This window comes from Papio anubis, chromosome 8, assembly GCF_008728515.1.
Source record: "Papio anubis isolate 15944 chromosome 8, Panubis1.0, whole genome shotgun sequence".
Taxonomy (NCBI): Eukaryota; Metazoa; Chordata; class Mammalia; order Primates; family Cercopithecidae; genus Papio; species Papio anubis.
This window is the reverse complement of record NC_044983.1, coordinates 38443375-38459061: the sequence shown is the minus strand read 5'-3', so window position 1 is coordinate 38459061 and position 15687 is coordinate 38443375. Positions and strand designations below refer to the sequence as shown.

The 15687-nt window shown below is 42.9% G+C and overlaps 1 protein-coding gene and 1 pseudogene across 3 annotated transcripts in view; one reads left to right on the top strand and one right to left on the bottom strand.

Annotated features, from left to right (window-relative positions):
• The window catches only part of IDO2 (indoleamine 2,3-dioxygenase 2), a 68904-nt gene that overhangs the window by 13201 nt on the left and 40016 nt on the right, over positions 1-15687 (bottom strand). For all 3 annotated transcript variants that reach the window (XM_009212948.4, XM_009212947.4, XM_017961968.3), the window contains 2 exons: positions 13833-13932; positions 11903-12020 (listed from right to left, as the gene is read on the bottom strand). In XM_009212948.4, coding sequence (XP_009211212.2) covers positions 11903-12020; positions 13833-13932 — 218 coding nt within the window. The remainder of the gene's footprint in view (positions 1-11902; positions 12021-13832; positions 13933-15687) is intronic.
• Positions 4429-5439, top strand: LOC103886753 (annotated as a pseudogene).

Sequence of the window (15687 nt, the reverse complement as noted above, 5' to 3'; positions counted from 1 at the left end):
CCTGGGCAACAGAGTGAGACTCTGTCTCAAAAAAAAAAAAAAAAAAAATGTATTTCTGACTGATGATGATGGAATAATACCTTATGCAAGACCTCTTAAACCACAAACTTTTACAAATGATTGATAGGTTGACTATATTTAAATTAAGAACTTTTACTTTCAAAAGGCATAAGACGAACCATAACATTTGCAACACATATAATTAACAAAAATCGGCCTCCAGAGTGTCCAAAAGTCTTACAAAAACCAACAGGTAAGATAAAAGCCTATTTAACATACAAATGAGGAGAGACGTCCAGCCACGGTGGCTCACGCCTGTAATCCCAGCACTTTGGGAGGCCGAGGCAGGCGGATCACCTGGACACAGTGGCACACGCCTATAATCAATCTGGGTACTTTGAAAGACCAAGGTAGGAGGATCATTTGAAGCCAGGAGTTCAAGACCAGCCTAGCCTGGGCAATATAGTGAGACCCTGTTTCTATATAAAAATAATTTTTAAAAAATTTAAAAGGAAAATCAGAGAAATGCAAAGTAAAACCATGATGAAGCACCATTATACACCTACCAGACTAGCAATAAACAAATAAATAAAAGACTGAATTAATGAACTAGTGAATGAAGAAATGAAGTTGACAACACTAAATGTGATGGGGAGGTGGAATTTCAACTTAGTTCAAACATTGTGAAGAACAATTTGGTGCTGGCCAGTAAAATTAAAGATGCACATACCGTCCTGCTGAACAATTCAACTCCCTGGTGTCCACTCTACAGAAAACCTGAATATGTAAACTTGTAGCTATGGGCATGAGTATATGTAACGACATCGCTTTTCATAGCAAAACGAACAAACAAACAAACAGAAATAAATGGAGAATAAGTAAACTGTAGTCTACTTGTACAAAATGAGGCTGTATAGTGGTGAAAATGTGCTATGTCTATTCGACTAAAGTGGATGACCCTCAGTGAAATAGGAAAATTGTAGGAAGAAACTCATACATTTTAATTTTTTTAGACAAGCTTCAAAACCATACAAAACAAAATAATATGAAAATATGCTGTTTAGGAATACTTTTGTAATAGCGAAAGCATACAAAAGCGAAGGAGGATGATTAATATAATAATCAAGATGATGACACCCGGCAGAAATGTTTTGGGAGAATGAAGTTCAAAACAACACAAAAGGTTGCAACAGTTTTTGGTAATAATCTGTTTCTTAAGGTAAAAGTTGGATATGAGGGTGTTTACTTTCCAATTATTCTATATATTCAACTTATATATTCTATATAATTAAATATTTGATTTTTAAAAAGAATAGAAGTTGGGCATGGTGGCTCCTCCCTGTAATCCCAGCACTTTGGGAGGCTGAGGTGGAAAGATTGTGGGAGCCCAGGAACTGGAAGCTGCGGCTGCAATGAGCTATGATCATGATTGTGCCACTGTACTCCAGGCTGGGCAACAAAGCAAGACCTTGTCTCAAAAACAAAACAACAAATAAAAAACAAACAAACAACAACAACAACACACAAGAAAATAGGACCCAGAATAGCATACAGCATAGTTATAATGGTTATACAGCTATTAATGGAGTTAGAGCTAGATATTCTGCTTCTGAATCTGATATTCTTCTCATACTCCCAGCTGATTTATCTTGAAGAATATCAGTGTATTGTGGGAGCTGACTCTGAAGACTGTTGAGAGAATATGAAGTAGAGAACTTCCTCCTCTACCAGCACGGAGCTGGTGAAGGAGGAGAACCCTTGCTTTCACATGTAACGTGTGCATTTTGGCTAAGAAGGGTGGTTCCTAAAAGCCAATGACATTATCCTGCAGGGAACCCAGAAGATCTACACATAAACGTGATGAAGCCTCCCCATGTGGCTTTTCCTTCCATGGGACTTTCTAGTGAAGTAGAAAAATGATACCAAGGATTAAACTTCTGCCCAAATGGCAGCTCCGTTTAGTGCCTGGCCAGATGTCTTCCAATGTCCTTGTTCTCATTGTCCAGCAAAACACAAAACATATTGGTCAGGTAGCTTTCCCTTTTAAACCCACATGAATCTCAAGGAAAATATAACGTCTGCTCTTGATTAATTTACCTTCATCTCCTCAAAATTTTGCGCCATTAGTATTATTATTATTTTATTGAGGAAACTGCAGGAAACTTGCTTTTTAAACTTTTCAGGAGCAGAAATTTAGGTTTTACACTGGGAAGTAGCTTTGAAACAATGCAAAACTCAGAAAATCATTGCTTTGAGTCAGTGCTGTAAAACCTCACACTCAGAATGACTCCAGTCTTTTTACATGACATTCTTAACGTTCACTAACTACCAACCCACTCAAAAAGTCATGTGGCCAATGCTTCATTACTGACACACAGGGCAAGGCATTGCAGATGCACAATCCACTCCAGCAGATTGAACTAGACAAGCCATGGTCATGACCACCAAACGATATCTCTTTTGTGCCGTTCTCACTTTTATTAATTGATTGATTTTGAGACAGGCTCTGTCACCCAGGCTGGAGTGCAGTAGCGCCATCGTTCCTCACTGCAGCCTCAACCTCCTTTGTTCAAGTGATCTTCGCACATGAGCTACACAAGTAGCTGGGACTACAGGCACATGCACCACCACACCCAGCTAATTTTTCTTTTTCTTTCTCTTTTTTGTTATTGTTGTTGTTGTTGTTTGAGACGGAGTCTGGCTCTGTCCCCCAGGCTGGAGTGCAGTGGTGCAATCTTGACTCATGGCAACCTCCACCTCCCGGGTTTGAGCGATTCTCCTGCCCCAGTATCCAAAGTAGCTGGGACTACTTAGCCCAGCTAATTTTTATAATTTTAGTAGAGACGGGGTTTCACCATATTGGTTAGGCTGGTCTCAAACTCCTGGCCTCAGGTGATCCACCCGCCTCGGCCTCCCAAAGTGCTGGGATTACAGGCATGAATCACCATCCCCAGGCTTTTTTTTTTTTTTTTTTTTGGTAGATATAGGGTCTCGCCATATTGTCCTGGCTGGTTTCAAACAGCTAGGCTCAAGCAATCTTCCTGCCTCAGACTCTCAAAGTGTTGGGACTACAGGCATGAGCCACCACACCTGGCCAGTTCCTACTTTAAAGCCTCATATTTCTACTGGATGTTTTATAATCACCTTAAATTAAATAAGTCTTTAAAAAATTATCTTTGATTATTTTTAAAGAAATTAATTTATGAAGTCTAGGTACGACGTGCATTTGGCACACAATTTACAAAGTTCAACAAAGTATCTAAGGAGAAGTATGCTTTCCTCCCATTCCTGACCCCAACAATCAATTCTTCTTACCAAAAGCAACCCTTGGTCACTGGCTGCTTCTAGTGAATGTTTATGGAGAATATTCTCAGATTGGCTATTGGGCAAGACTTCTAAAGCTTACAATTGACCTTTCTTCTCATCCTCTTGAGGAAGAAAATAAAAAGTTTAACAATTTTGGCCGTGTGTGGTGGCTCACGCCTGTAATCCTAGCACTTTGGGAGACCAAGGCGGTGTATCACCTGAGGTCAAGAGTTTGAGACCAACCTGGCCAACATGGTGAAATCCTGTTTCTACTAAAAATACAAAAATTAGCCTGGCGTGTTGGCGGGTGCTGGTAATCCCAGCTACTCGGTAGGCTGAGGCAGGAGAATCACTTGAACAGAGAGGCAGAGGTTGCATTGAGCCAAGATCGCACCACTGTACTCCAGCCTGGGCAACACAGCAAGACTCCATCTCAAAAAATTAAGAAGAATAAGAAAAAATTAAGAAGAAGAAGAAGGAGAACGAAGCCTAAGGCCAACAAATTGAACAACTCAAAAAGTAGACAGATACAGAGAAACTTGTACATGTAGTCAGGGGAGAAAGATAAACCGACAGTTAACATCTCAATAGCAACCATGGAAACCAGAAGCTATTGTACTGATATATTCAACATTTAAAAGAATATAGCTGCTAGCAAAAATATCCTTCAGGAATTGAGGAGAAATAAGGCAACTTTTAGAGGGGAGAGTTTACCAACAGCAGACACTCACTAGAGGAAGTCTTAAAGGATGTACTGAAGGAATTTCTAAAGGAGTGAGGACAAACTTTAGAAGCATTAACATGGGGCTGGGCATGGTGGCTCCCGCCTGTAATCCTAGCACTTTGGGAGGCTGAGGCAGGCAGATTTCCTGAGCTCAGGAGTTTGAGACCAGTCTTGGCAACACGGCAAAACTCCATCTCTACTAAAAATACAAAAAAATAAGCTGGGTGTGGTGGTGCACGCCTGTAATCTCAGCTACTCGGGAGGTTGAGGCACAAGAAATGCTTGAACCCAGGAGGCAGAGGTTGCAGTGAGCCGAGATCATACCATTGCCCTGCCTGGGTGACAGAACAAGACTCTGTCCCAAAAAAAAAAAAAATTAAGAAGAAGAAGAAAAAAAGCATTAACATGGGAGGGAGGGGAGTCTGAGTCCTGGAAGCAGAGCTCCACACTGGAACCGGTTCCCTTGCAGTCATTTTCTGTCCAACCAAACAGCTGATCAGACATGGGAGCCAGCCAGAGCTGCACTGGAGATGAATGGGGACCGCTGTATGACATGTGCTTCTGCACCGGGAATTTCCGAAGACTGCACTGGAGGAGTCATTATGTTATACAGCCTCATGATGACAGTGAGGACAGCATGAATGGTCATGAAGATACAAATGGTTCAAAAGAAAGTTGCAGAGAACGAAATATACATTTTTTGATTGCCCATGTCACTGGGATAATGAAACATGCCATATCTCAAACGGGAAATGCCCAAGAAAGTGTTCAAGAATGTGTACGTGCGTTCATCAGCTTTATAACACCTGAGGAAACTGAAAGATGCCCCCAAGAGAAACGGAAATGACCAGTGGAGAGGATCTTCTCTTTGCCGTGTCTGCCGTAGGCTTCGACAGTTATGTGGAACCTCTGAAATTGTCCCTTCAGAAACTCAGAGAGGCTATGAAAAGAGAGAAGGGAATTGGTAGAGAAGTCAGAGCTACAGATGGGCTAAGTGAGGAGCTTACAGAATAGGTATTTGCTAGCCAGTCACCAGCCGGCTTCATACCTGCCGCTGGGCAACAACAAATGTTATGGTTTATATACCACCATAGCAAGAGATTTCTGGTGTTCGACAAATTCTGTTTCCAGGCTCTGAAGAAATGATGGGGTGAGGAATTTAGGGAAGTGAGAGTGTGTGATTCTGGAATAGAAATACCAGAAGACAATGACTGGTGAAAAAGGTATCCCTTTGTATATTAAGTAGCTGTAATGTAACTTCCTGATGCTTGACTAGTTGAGGTGTTAATTCTGACTAGAGAATCTTTTCCATAAATGATATTTATTGATTGATTGATTGAGACAAGGTCTCACTCTGTCCCCAGGCTTCAGTGCAATGGTGTGACCCTGGCTCATTGCAGCCTTGAGGTGTATCCTCCCACCTCAGCCTCCTGAGTAGCTGGAACTACAGGCACTCACCACCATTCCCATCTAATTTTTGTATTTTTTTGTAGAGATGGGGTTTTGCTATGTTGCCCAGGCAGGTCTCAAACTCCTGGGCTCAAGTGATCCTGCCTCGGCCTCCCAAAGTGCTAGGATTACAGGCGTGAGTCAACGCATCTGGCAATGATTTTTTTTTTTTTTTAAACTTTGGATTTTAAAAGTATAAAATATTTTTATTTCCTAGGAGAGTTTATTCTTCTATAAGACTCCTGCATGCATTGTGTATTATAATTTATTATGTCAGAAATTTGTAGACAGTCTCTTACTTTCATATTGAGTCGTGCCACTTTTGTAATTCAGGAAGCAGCTGGGTTAATTCATAAAGTCTGCCCTTTTAATAAAATATAAAGGTAGGGTTCATTTTGAATACAAGTTGTTTGTATTGCGAATTTGTATTTGTCCTGGTTATATATCTTGCATGATAGTTTAGTTAGAGTTTTAGCATATACTGTATTTATTAAAATGATTTCCTTTGTAAAGCATTCATAGCTCGAGCAGCATCATTTTTCAACAGTGTAACTGAGTAAGTGTGAATGCAGAAGCAAATATTGTCTGGCCTATTAAACTTGTTGCCGATTAACGGTGTTTACAATGTTCATTGTGCCTGTTAATGTAGTTTTAGTTATTGGAGCTTTTGTTAACACTAGACTTGTTTTTGAGTTACATTATTAAGAGTGTTGAATTCATTTAAGTTTAATGTAGTTCTAGTGCTTGTAAAATGGTGCCCTTTCAGTAAGTATATAATTTTTTTTTCAAACCGTATCTTCAAGTACTATTAACCCTTCAGAAGAATTTTAGGCTGGATGCGGTGGCTCACACCTGTAATTCCCAGTACTTTGAGAGGCCGAGGCAGGTGGATCACTTGAGGTCAGGAGTTTGAGACCAGCCTGGCCAACATGGTGAAACCCTGTCCCTAGTAAAAATACAAAAAATTAGCCAGGTGTGATGGTGCACACCTGTAATCCCAGTTACTTGGGAGGCTGAGGCAGGAGAATCGCTTGAACCTGGGAGGCAGAGGTTGCAGTGAGCCGAGATCATGCCACTGCACTCCAGCCTGGGCAACAGAGCAAGACTCCATCTCAAAAAAAAAAAAAAAAAAAAGAAGAAGAAGAAGAAGAAGAAAAAGAATTTTATAGGCTGATGGTAAATCTTCTCATTTTACCTTTTAATTGAAATGTGAAGGTTCCTAGTGTACCGTCAGGCATCATTGTGTGTACAGACCTTTTGCATGGGTGAGGGAATGGCTGGAACAGTGGCTATGAACAGTGTGAGTAGAAGCCGTCAACTACTAGTGTGTTCTTGATCTTTGCAGTAAACTAAGCTTAGATAATATAACATGGTATAATTTTTTAGTATTTACTTTGGTTGTTTCTTTTTTAAAGTGAGGATTTGTATTTTCTCAATTATTCTTTTGGTGTTAATTAATCTGAACTTTTTTTTAAATAGTTAATATCAAAAATTGCTATTATTCAGTCTGCCTAAAAGGAAGTTTGAGTGAATGACATTTCTGAAGGATACTCCAGTTTGTAAGGTAGGAACAATTTCCCAGATTCAGGCTGAACAGAGACATTTACTCTGCCAGAAGGACCCTCTGGGGCATATTTGGGCTAATTGGAGTTTAATAACTTCCTCACTTTCTAACCCTATTTAAAAAATAATCAGGCCAGGCATGGTGGCTCACGCCTGTAATCCCAGCACTTTGGGAGGCTGAGGCAGGCAGATCACCTAAAGTCAGGAGTTCAGGACCAGCCTGACCAACATGGAGAAACCCTGTCTCTACTAAAAATACAAAAAATTAGCTGGGTGTGGTGGCGCATGCCTGTATTCCCAGCTACTCGGGAGGCTGAGGCAGAAGAATCACTTAAACCAGGGAGGCGGACGTTGCAGTGAGCCAAGATCCCACCACTGCACCCCAGCCTGGGCAACAAGAGCAAAACTCCGTCCCAGAAAAACAAAAAAAGAAACAATCTTCATTACAGAAAGTTCAAATTGAAAAAAAGGAGGGAAGAAGTTAAGTAAAATCAACTACCATCCTCTGTGTTGAAATAATCAATGTAAATATTTCAACAAACATCATTTATCCTTTTTTGCTAAATATGTATATTTTTATCAAAATGTGCTCATATTATGCAAGTTCTGTAACCTGCTTTTTTCACTTAACAATATATTGTGAACATCTCTTATTTATTTATTTATTTTGAGACAGAGTCTCACTCTGTCGCCCAGGCTGGAGTGCAGTGGCAGGATCACGGCTCACTGCAACCTCCACCTCCCAGGTTCAAGTGATTCTCCTGCCTCAGCCTCCTGAGTAGCTGGGATTACAGGCATGTGCCACCATGCCTAGCTAATTTTTGTGTTTTTACTAGAGATGAGGTCTCACCATGTTGGTTACCCTGCCCTCGAACTCCTGACCTCATGTGATCCACCCACCTCGGCCTCGCAGTGTGCTGGGATTACAGGCTTGAGCCACCATGTCTGGGCTGTGAACATCTTTTCTAGGTCAAAAAGAAAAAGAAAGAAATGTTTGTATGATTTTATTATCATATAGAATGTATTAAAGAAGAATCTCAGTGTTAATTACTTTCCAATTGAGTTTAGACAAAATAAGTTCCCAGGCTAAGATGGAAAATCTTTCCATGATATCAAGTGAACTAATGAGAAAGGAACAGTAGCAGAATTTCATACTACACCTTAGCCCCAATTTACTCAATAAGAAATCTGATTTAAATGCATACACTAAATTGTTAGAAAGAAACCCTCAACTCCTCATTACTGCTAAAAGAAAAAATTCTTAACACTGCCAATGTGCCAATGGGTCAAGCAAAAGCTGGAGATTCTGTTAATTTGGAAGTAAATAAAGGCAAACATTTCCATGACTTTTGGGGGAGAAAAATATCCTTCACCTTTTCCGAGAAGAACATTACTTTCTAGAGAACAGGGTCTATCAGTAAGCATGCCAAAAAAAAAAAAAAAAAGAAAAGAAAACAAACAAACAAAAAAAAACCACATCTCTTAATAATCTGAGCACTCGAAAGTCTGAAAATAGTTTAATCTTCCAATGAGTCAGAAAACTCAGAACTGGCTGAGTCCCTGGAAACCAGTTCCAAAGAAGGACTGGACGCAGCTCCTGCAGACACACACGGTTGACAGGCAGCAGGTGGTGGCAGGCTGACATAGATTTGGTTATGTTTCTAGTACCGTATGGACTTCTGTCTTATGGGGGCAGTTTATTAAAATAGACCGGGCTGGTTCTGTCTTCCACTCAGAAGTGAGCACAGTACAAAACTGAGAAAAGCTGGAAAAGGACTTGGGATTCAGGTACCGGGAGGGTGGCTCTCCAAAATGCCACTGCAGTCTGCAACAGGCGTTTTCTACTCAGCCCTGAGTGCGAAGGGGTCTACATGCCTGGACGGAAGTAGTTATGGATGAAGGGATTAGAGCTCATGACTCTTGCTAAAGTTGGGCTCGAAAAGAAGCTATTGTTTGGTATGCTCCATTTTGGGGAATGGAAGCAGAGGGAAAAAGTCCAGCTAAGCTCTATTTATCATGCAGAAGAAAGTTAATAATTACAAACCAGAGGCAATGCCTGGAGCGTTCATGTGATTCCTTAAATCTTGCAATTTCTAGTGTTTGTTACTATTTTTATAACTTCATTTCTTGCGGTTACTATTGCTGCATAGAAACCACTCCAAACATAGGGGCGTGAAGCAACCACTGTGTTCTGCTGATGGGGAGTCTGGACAAGACAAGTTGGCAATGGCTTGTCTCTGCTCCACAGGGCTGGTGCCTCAGTTGGGAAGACTTCAAGATGGGACATAAGTTGGGGTGGGAGCCTAGAACCATCTGAAGGCACCTTGACTCCTGGGCTGAAGCCAACTGGGGAACCCACACATGGCTCTTTGATGTGGTTTGCCTGTGTCGTTTGCACAGCATAGTGGTGTCAGGGTAGGTGGACTTTTTACCTAGCGGCTCAGGACACAAGGTAGAACCTGCATCACCTTTTCTAGTCTTGCCTCAGAAGTCGGTGCTATCCCCTCTACTACATTATATTGGCGACATGCATATCACAAGCAGGAGCACAGAGTCCACCCTTGGATGAAAGGAATGCCCAGGCCACACTGTGGAGGAGCGTGCAGGATGGCATGGGGCCATCCTTAGAAAATGCAGTCCAATCCATTCAGCTGTTTCTCCATATAGATGAATGTGACTAGGAGTAAAACATTGAAACGAAATTATGTCTGCGTGGGAAAATGTGCCTTTTGGGAAAACAAGGGCAGTAGCCCTGGGACCTCCTCAGACAATGAGACCTCCTGCAGAGGCTGAGCAGGAGAGCACAGCGGGTTGGCCTGGACCTAAGAAGTGAGTCTGGGCTGGGCACAGTGGCTCACAGCTGTAATCCCAGCACTTTGGGAGGCCGAGGTGGGCAGATCACTTCAGGTTAGGAGTTCCAGACCAGCCTGGCCAACATAGCGAAACCCCATCTTTACTAAAAATACAAAAATTAGCTGGGCGTGGTGGTGCCTGCCTATAATCCCAGCTACTAGGGAGACTAAGGCAAGAGAATCATTTGAACCCAGGAGGTAGAGGTTGCAGTGAGCCGAGATCGCGCCACTGCACTCCAGCCTGGGTGACAGAGTGAGACTCCATCTCACACACATACACACACAAAAGTGAGTCTGAAAGTAAGCCCTAGGAAAGCCTGTGACAGTCAGACACTGAGTGCACCATCTTACTGCTACATGCACTGGGGCCTTGTGGAAGGTTTCTCATAATCTTCTAAAATTACTTCCTTGTGCTCATCCATGTGATCTGAAGACACCTGCACTAGCTCCCTAATAGCCTTGATATCCTGAGTGATGGATATCAGGCTTTCTTGGCAAAGCTAAAACACATCTCATCTCATTTCAGCTTGGCAAAGCCACCATACAACTTAGGGGACTGGTTTGGCGGAAGGCCTACTGATGTGATCATGAGGGCTTTAAAATGAAAATTCAAGGAAATAGAGAAAATAAAAATATAAAATATAAAACCAGGAAGTGGAATGGAAATAATACCTAATCCTATGACTTCACATAGATTTCTGCTAGTACTGAGAGGCTGGGATGACAAATTATATTTACTTTTTAAATACAGGATAATAAAACTCGGCACCACCTAGCGTCTTTCTTCCTCCCTGCTGTCCTGCTTCCTATAAACACTCTCTTTTCCCAGAATCTTTCTTTCAGGGATTTCAGCAGGATTCAGGGAAAACAATACTTAGACTCTGGTTTTCTCTTGTTAGGAAATCACACCCCTCTCTCACATCCTCCTAATACATTCTTCAGATTGCTCTGAGAGAAGAATTTGAAGAGCCTGCCAGATTTTGGAAACTGAATGCAATAACCAGAATAAGATTTGTAACCAGTCCAGGAAGGTTGGGCCCCGTAACTGACCATGCCTGTGTTAACCAGAGTAACAGGGAGAGGCTCCCTAATGGAACAGGATATTTATTCTGGTATAGGGCATTGCAATGGGAATACGTGTGCCGTAATAAACCATGTGGGTATTCAGAGAGATAAAGGAAGACACACGTTTTTAAAAGAGAAATGAGGACAATTACATAAATGTTTTGAGATCATTATCCTTGGCTATGGGCATCAATAAAAGGGTGGCACAAGGCCAACGTTGGAAAGGCAGTTGCTGGGCAGATGTCATTGTGTAAGTATTTTTGGGTGTGTGTAAGGTGTGATGGCCTTTGTGCAAGGTGGTGACTTTTTCAGTCCTTTGGAAAAGATTTTGTTATCAAGCATTACGCATTTATCTCTTTATAGCCTTCCCCAGCTCTATTTGTCAAGGTTTAAAATTTTTTCTTCAACACAAGTGACTCCATTTTGATTCTGACAACTTTCCTGCTTTTGACGATTCAGCCTGCCCTAGCTACAGAAAGAGAGCACAGGCCTTCCATTAGACAAGGCTTAAAACCAAGGTCAGACATCTCAGGAACCAACAGAGGGGGTTAGAATAAAAGGGGCATTAGAGAGTGTAGACAAACTGCTCTGCAGTACCTAACACTGTGGGATGGGGCATGTGCGACCAACATTGCTGTGCATCCCATCCCCTCCTCTCAAGCTTCAGGCAAGACCTCAACATGCCTAAGAAATGTCTGGCCACTGCAGAAGGGAAACCATCTTAATCACGGGAGAATATAAAGGATAGGGAGAATACAAAGCTGTGACAATAGCTCTCCAAGATAACATGCGCTTAACCTAAAAGAAAGATCGTCCACCAGCGTCATCTGGTGGATGAATGTATCGTCACCCCTTCAGGACATGCCTGGTCTCCAGGTCCCCTTCCCCCAAGCAGAGCCCAGGACCCCTGGGGGATTGTTCAGGAGCATGGGAGGCATCTTACTGTGCATCTGTCCTAAGGTTTTGGTGATGTCCTGAATAGACAGTCTCAGTCGCTGCAGGGCTTGGAGCAGGGCCTCCTGGTTGGGCTGCAAGATAGCATTCACGGCCTGAACAAGAGCCTGGGAATGAGATTCATGTATACAACTTATTAGCACTTCCTTAAAGTCCATGCGGGCAGAGTAAGCTTCATACTGTGGGAAGCCAGGGGAGGACTGGACAGTTTATCAGAACTTCCTGGGAACATCCTAAGCTAGATCCACTGTGGTGTCAGCCTGACAGCCAGAAGCTCCCTGGGGACCTCCCAGACAGACCCCTAGTTTTGTGTTTCGGGAATTTCAGCTGACAGTTACTTCTTGCACCTCCCAAGGGCCTGAGTACTATTATTTTACTCCTTTCGTCTCTCAGATTTGTCACATATTATGATCAGTTCTACTTCTGCATTTCCAACTGGGGCATCCTTGCTCCGAAAAAGTCTCATATAAAGTCAGATTTAAATGGTTTGACTCTGTGTCCCCACCCAAATCTCATCTTGGATTGTAATCCCCACATGCTAATGGAGGGACCTGGTGGGAGGCGATTGAATTATGGGGGCGGGTTCTCCCATACTCTTTTCATGATACGAGGGAGAGTTTTCACAAAATCTGATGGTAAAAAAGTGTTTGGCAGCTCCCCACTTTGCTCTCTCTCTCTCTCCTGCTGCCTTGTAAAGAGGTTCTTGCTTCCCCTTCACTTTCCTCCATGGTTGTAAGTTTCCTGAGGCCTCCCCATCCATGCAGAACTATGAGTGAATTAAACCTCTTTCCTTTATAAATTACCCAGTCTCAGGTAGTATGTTTATAGCAGCGTGAAAATGGACTAATACACAGACAGATTCTACAGAGCCCCCAGCTCTAGAACCCCCTCTGCTGGGAAGACTTCCTTGTCTTCCTTGAGTCTCTACTTCGTCTGAACTATACTTAGAAGGCCGATATTTGATTCTGTGTCTTCCAATGCACTAAACACATGGATGAAAACTAAAGTAACCATGGAGTTTAACTATTGAGAGAGAAAGAAAGTGCTATAATATACCAGCAATGGGTCACCCCATTGAGGACACAGTAGGTGCTCAACATATGCTTATCAAGGGAGGTAGTGTTGGCTGGGCACGGTGGCTCACACCTGTAATCCCAGCACTTTGGGAGGTCGAGGCAAGTGGATCACAAGGTCAGGAGTTTGAGGCCAGCCTGATCAACATGGTGAAACCCTGTCTCTACTAAAAATACAAAAATTAGCCAGGCATGGTGGCATGCCCTACTTAGGAGGCTGAGGGAGGAGATTCGCTTGAACCTGGGAGGCGGAGGTTGCAGTGAGCTGAGACCACGCCATTGCACTCTGGCCTGAGGACAGAGCAAGACTCCATCTCAAAAAACAAACAAACAAAAAAAGCAGTTGGGGGAGGTAGCGAGGGAAGGCAAAAATCTAACTGAAATATTTTTAGGCAAGGCATTAACGCTGTAGCTGATCACAGGCTGCATCACTGTCTTTTGTCTTCTATCCAGCCTTCCTGGTACCTGTCTGACTCCTGAAGAATTTCCAGTTTGAGGCCCAGTGCAGTGGCTCACACCCGTAATCCACGTTAATCCATCTTCAACCACTGTATCCATCATGAGCTTCTGTTAGGGCTGGGAAAATGTCTGTCTTGTTAGATCCAATTTCCCATTGCCCAAAACAATGCCTGTTTGTTGAATGGAGAAAAGGTCCATTCCAAATTTTATAGGAATTGAGAAAAGGGAGCAAATACGGTGGCCTAGAGCTTAGATCTCTTCTCTCAGACTTGAACTAAGCAGGACAAGGTCTATGTTCATTCGTATTGAGAAATCCACTGCAGGAAAGACAGAATGGGAAGCTCAAGCTCATTTAAAAGGAAAAGGTGCTATAAGGTGAGAAGGTACCTTTATCCCGGGCACTGCTGCTTTCTCCACCAAAGCGGTCACCAGTATAAAGCCATGCAGGCTCTCTCCCCCAGGAAATGAGATGATGGTCTCCAGGTTCCTTGGGAAGGAGAGGACCACATGGTTAGGGATGTGGAGACTGTACTGTGAGTACTCACTGCCCAGAGATCCCTGCCGAGTTAGGTAACTGCAGGGTGGAATCACTGCACAACTTTTTTCTTTCCATAAGACAATCCTGAAGATGGGCATATACTTTCAGCAATGTTCAGGGAGGAAAGAGAACAGATAAGTTCAATCTCATGTTCACCTGACAGGCAGCCTCCCAATGTCTAGCATGGCCCTGATGGTCCTGGACTATCTCCACAGTGGAATAAGTGGCTGAATGAGAAGTTCCTAGTAAGAGATGTAGCTGATTCTCCACAGGACCAGTTCTATGGCCCATCAACATCATTTCTAACAAAAGCCAGAGTCTTGGAGCTAGAGAGACCCAGGCAACAGCTAAGTCCATGCTCTTTTTTCTACAGGTATGAAACCATGGCCCACGGAAGCAAAGCAGCTTGCCCAAGGTCATATAGCCAGCTAATCACAGGAGCAGGCTGAGAAGAGTTTCACAACTCAGGCCAGTGCTGCCTCTAATCCGTTTATACGTGTATTAGTTCGTTCTCACACTGCTATAAAGAACTACATGAGACTGGGTAATTTATAAAGAAACGAGGTGTAATTGACTCAGAGATCCTTAGGCTTACCAGCAAGTGTGGCTACGAGGCCTCACGAAACTTTTCAATCATGGTGGAAGGCGAAGCAAGCATCTTACATGGTGGCAGGAGGTGGGGGAAGTGCCACACTTTTAAACCATCAGATCTTGTGAGAACTGGCTGGGCGCAGTGGCTCAATCCTATAATTCCAGCACTTTGGGAGACCAAGGTAGGCAGATTACCTGAGGTCAGGAGTGCGAGATCAGCCTGGCCAATATGGTGAAACCCTGTCTCTACTAAAAATACAAAAATTAGCCGGGCTTGGTGGGACATGCCTGTAATCCAAGCTATGCAGGAGGCTGAGGCAAGAGAATCGCTTGAACCTGGGAGGCAGAGGTTGCAATGAGCCGAGATCATGCCACTGCACTCCAGCTGGGGTGACAGAGTGAGACTCTGTTGCAATAATAATAATAATGAGATCTTGTGGGAACTCACTCACTATCATGAGAATAGCACTGGGGAAATCCACCCCCATGATCCTGTCACCTCCCACTGGGTCCCTCTCCTGACATGTGGGGATGAAAATTTGACATGAGATATGGGTGGAAACACAGAGCCAAACTCTATCTATCTATCTATCTATCTATCTATCTATCTATCTATCTAATCTATCTATCTCAATGCTGTGCAATCAAATGGGATCTGGAAGGCTGTTACAGAGGGATCATTTGGAAATGACCTGCTGTCATTTAAATGGAGTAAAACATCTACAAAACCTAAAACCTTAACTCTATGGATCATATTTGCCCTTCACATTTTAAGCATGAGACAAAGATGAAAAACAAAACCAATGTCAAACCAAACCAAACCAAGTCAAAGTCAAGACTTATATTGTTCCAGCAGCAACATTAGCTTGGGAAATGATGTCTTCACATTCTGTGCCCCCATCTGCCCAGTTTTTCTACTGGACACTCTCATTTGATGGGTTTGGCAATAGAAGCTGAGGTTTGGTGATGGGAGAAGCAACACTGGATCAGAGGCTATTTTTGTTTTCCAGGAGAAGCAGAGCCTAAGGATGTGTGGATCAGACCTGCCCCGTGACCTCCAGTCTACGTAATAACAGGGTCTTTTGAAGGGATTTTTCTGTAGCCAATCTGCAA